This window comes from Chionomys nivalis, chromosome 1, assembly GCF_950005125.1.
Source record: "Chionomys nivalis chromosome 1, mChiNiv1.1, whole genome shotgun sequence".
Classification (NCBI taxonomy): Eukaryota; Metazoa; Chordata; class Mammalia; order Rodentia; family Cricetidae; genus Chionomys; species Chionomys nivalis.
This window is the reverse complement of record NC_080086.1, coordinates 82761227-82764379: the sequence shown is the minus strand read 5'-3', so window position 1 is coordinate 82764379 and position 3153 is coordinate 82761227. Positions and strand designations below refer to the sequence as shown.

The 3153-nt window shown below is 38.7% G+C and overlaps 1 gene segment (V, D, J or C); it reads left to right on the top strand.

Annotated features, from left to right (window-relative positions):
* Window positions 1–965: 965 nt before the first annotated feature.
* Window positions 966–1490, top strand: LOC130869916 (immunoglobulin kappa variable 1-6-like). The segment is given in 2 exon segments: window positions 966–1037; window positions 1159–1490. Coding segments are annotated over 2 exon segments (381 nt in total).
* The last annotated feature ends 1663 nt before the right edge of the window (window positions 1491–3153 follow it).

The following is a 3153-nucleotide window of genomic DNA, read 5'->3' as shown; positions in this document are numbered from 1 at the left end:
CAAAAACAATTATAAGGGACACTTGCGTATGAACATGCTTAAATCTGTGAATGAATGGAAGAAGTAATAAGTACATTCTTCATGATTAAAGCTGCTTACCCTCTGACTTCTAGATTCTATTTTACACATAACTCTGGAGAAATTAGAAAGTTATACAAGAGGTGAGAATATATACTGTAAGATATATGAATTACCATGGAAAAGGGTTATAAACACTGAATGAAAATAAAAGGACAACTAATTAACACTAAAGACACAGATTTCAGGTAATCATGGATAAACAGCTGATTGTGCTCTTTGCAGTCTGTCCAGTAGGGGTCACTTTACCAGTCTTTCCAGCAGATGTCACCAAAAACACATGTATTCACCATTAAGGGTTCCAGAGCAGAAAGGTCAGCCATGGAGCACAAGAGAAATAGAGTAAACACAAGGGTAGGAACTGAATCATAGCAATACAAAAAATGGTTTGGATTTAGATTTCTTGAAGAACTCTCTCTGGCCTCAAAAATATTCACATGTACTTGAGGTCAGCCTGGTCTACAGGGTGAGTTCCAGTACAGTCAGGGTTGTTTAACAGAGAAATCCTGTCTTGACCCAGCATAAAAGAATATCCACATGTCCAAATTAAGCTGACTTTTAAAACATCTTCCAATTTCAGGAAATGCCTTTGTAAAAGGTGAATAGTAGAACTAGCAAGAAATCTCAGTCACAAGCCACATAAAAATTCCCCTCTCAGCACAGCAGAGGCAGATTGTCCCATGAGTCTTAGAGAGGAAGAAATTTTCTGCAGAACACACCAAAATGTCTTGGGACCCGATGTTGGTGCATGGTCAGTTCTTAAGGTGAGACTGCTGGGCATCTGTGCCCACATCATCTAGACCCCACTGATTTGCATGTAATCAGAGAACGCCCCAATATCCTGAGGACTTCTTAACAGACTGGTCACACTCTGTGCAGAAGTCACTCCCAATCAGGATTCAGGACAGACATGAGGGCTCCTGCTCATCTCCTGGGGCTCTTGTTGCTCTGGATCCCAGGTTTGTATGATATCAATGCTTATCTCAGTGTGGTCAGTGCGACCTGGCTTTTTGGAAGCTCTGTGAACTGAAAAGGCTGCATTATATATTTTTGTTCTGTTTTTTTCTTTCTCAATGATAGGCTCCAGATGTGACATCCAGATGATCCAGTCTCCTTCTCAGACTACATCACTAGGAGACACAGTAACTATCAAGTGTCAAGCCAGTCAGAACATTAATGATGAATTAAGCTGGTATCAGCAAAAACCAGGAAAATCTCCTAAGCTCCTAATCTATGCTGCATCCAGATTGTTTGCTGGAGTCCCATCCAGGTTCAGTGGCAGTGGTTCTGGCAGAGATTTTACCCTCACCATCAGCAGTGTTGAGGCAGAAGACACTGCAACTTATTACTGTAAACAGGATTTAAGTTACCCACCCACAGTAGAACAAATCATAACACAAATCACAGAGTAAAGCAGAAGTGTAAGCCTAGACTGACTTAGCTGGTCCTCCTGGAGCCTCTACCTCCTGAGATCATTATTCAGAAGAAACAGGCTTGGCAGTGCACTGAGTGGTTTCAGAATAAAAGATTATGAAGTTTCCTCTGCTTCCTTGGCCCCTAGAAGCAAACACTCAACAACATAAATTTTCTGATTTAGTAAAGATACTGTTCAGTATCCTGAAGGAATTTGGATTATTATGTCTATTTGAATTCACACAGCAAAAAAAAATTCAAGGTAGAATCTATAAAAAGATTTAAAAAATGATATTTTTCAGGGAAGCCTTATTGTTGAAGGAAGGCTGCCTACTCATTTCCCTGCTGCTCAGACTCCCAAAATAATCACACAGAAATTACATTATTTAAATCACTGCTTGACCCATTAGCTCTAGCTTCTTATTTTCTAACTCTTACATCTTAATCTAACCAATCTCCATTAATCTGTGCATCACCATGTGGTCATGGCCTACTAGCAAAATTTCAGTATGTCTGTCTCCTGCAGTGGCTCCATGACTTCTCCCTTAAGTCTGCATTCCTTCTCCCAGGATTCACTTTAGTTTCCCCCATGTAGCTCTTTCTGCCCTGCTCTGCTATAGGCTCAAAACAGTTCTTTATTAACCAATGCTATTCACAGCATACCATTGGGAAATCCCACATCAACAGGACACAATTCAATCTCTCATAGTGTAGGTCATTTGGATGTATAACTTACTAAGCTTGGATGAAGTAGGGAAGGCCCTGGACTTCCCTCAGGGCAGGGGAAGTGTGAGTTGGGGTGCTGGAGGGAAATGGGAGGAGGGGAGAAAGTGGAAATTTTGATTGGTCTTATTTATAAAGCAATAATAAATAAATAACAAACCAAGAAAATTACTTAGGACATGTAAAATGCAAATTGTTAGGATAGATAAAAGTAAGTTATGAAGATTTTAGATTGAGAAGGATTAAGTAAAGTTTTAAAAGAGTGATTTGTGGTATATAAAAAGATAGCATGTTTCAGATCTTCTCTCTGACTCCAAAGATTCTTAATTTTGACAGTAATTAATAAAATCCTAATTACCTACCAATCTGACTGTGACAAAAACATTGCTTTAATAACTATAAATAGCAAAAATAATATAAAATTTTTGTCTCTTTATGAAGGTTCTGATAGGTTTCAAAAGATTGACTTACATTCACCAACACTCACAAGTTGAGATAAACTTAAAAAGAGTACCATCAATCTGTGGTTTTTTTCCCCACCAGCACATTTTCCTAAAGGAGTACCTCTTTCTCATCTACCAGGGACATGAACACACCACATTTTTTTCTATTTTTTATTTTTAATTTCTTTTATATTAATTTATAAATACAGCCAATCAAAATTTCTATTTCCTCCCCTCCTCCCACTTCCCTTCTTCTCCCCCCCCCCTACTCTCCTCCAGTCCTAAGAGACGGCAAAGTATCCTGCCCTGTGGGAAAGTCCAAGGCCCTCCCTACTACATCCAGTCTTAGGAAGGTATGCATCCAAAAAGAATAGGTTCCCAAAAAGCTAGTGCATACAGTAGAGACAAATCCCAGTGCCATTATCATCAAACCATATTTTTTTCTAAAGATTCTTTATTCATTTTTTTCTAATAGATTCTTCTATTCCTAGTTTAT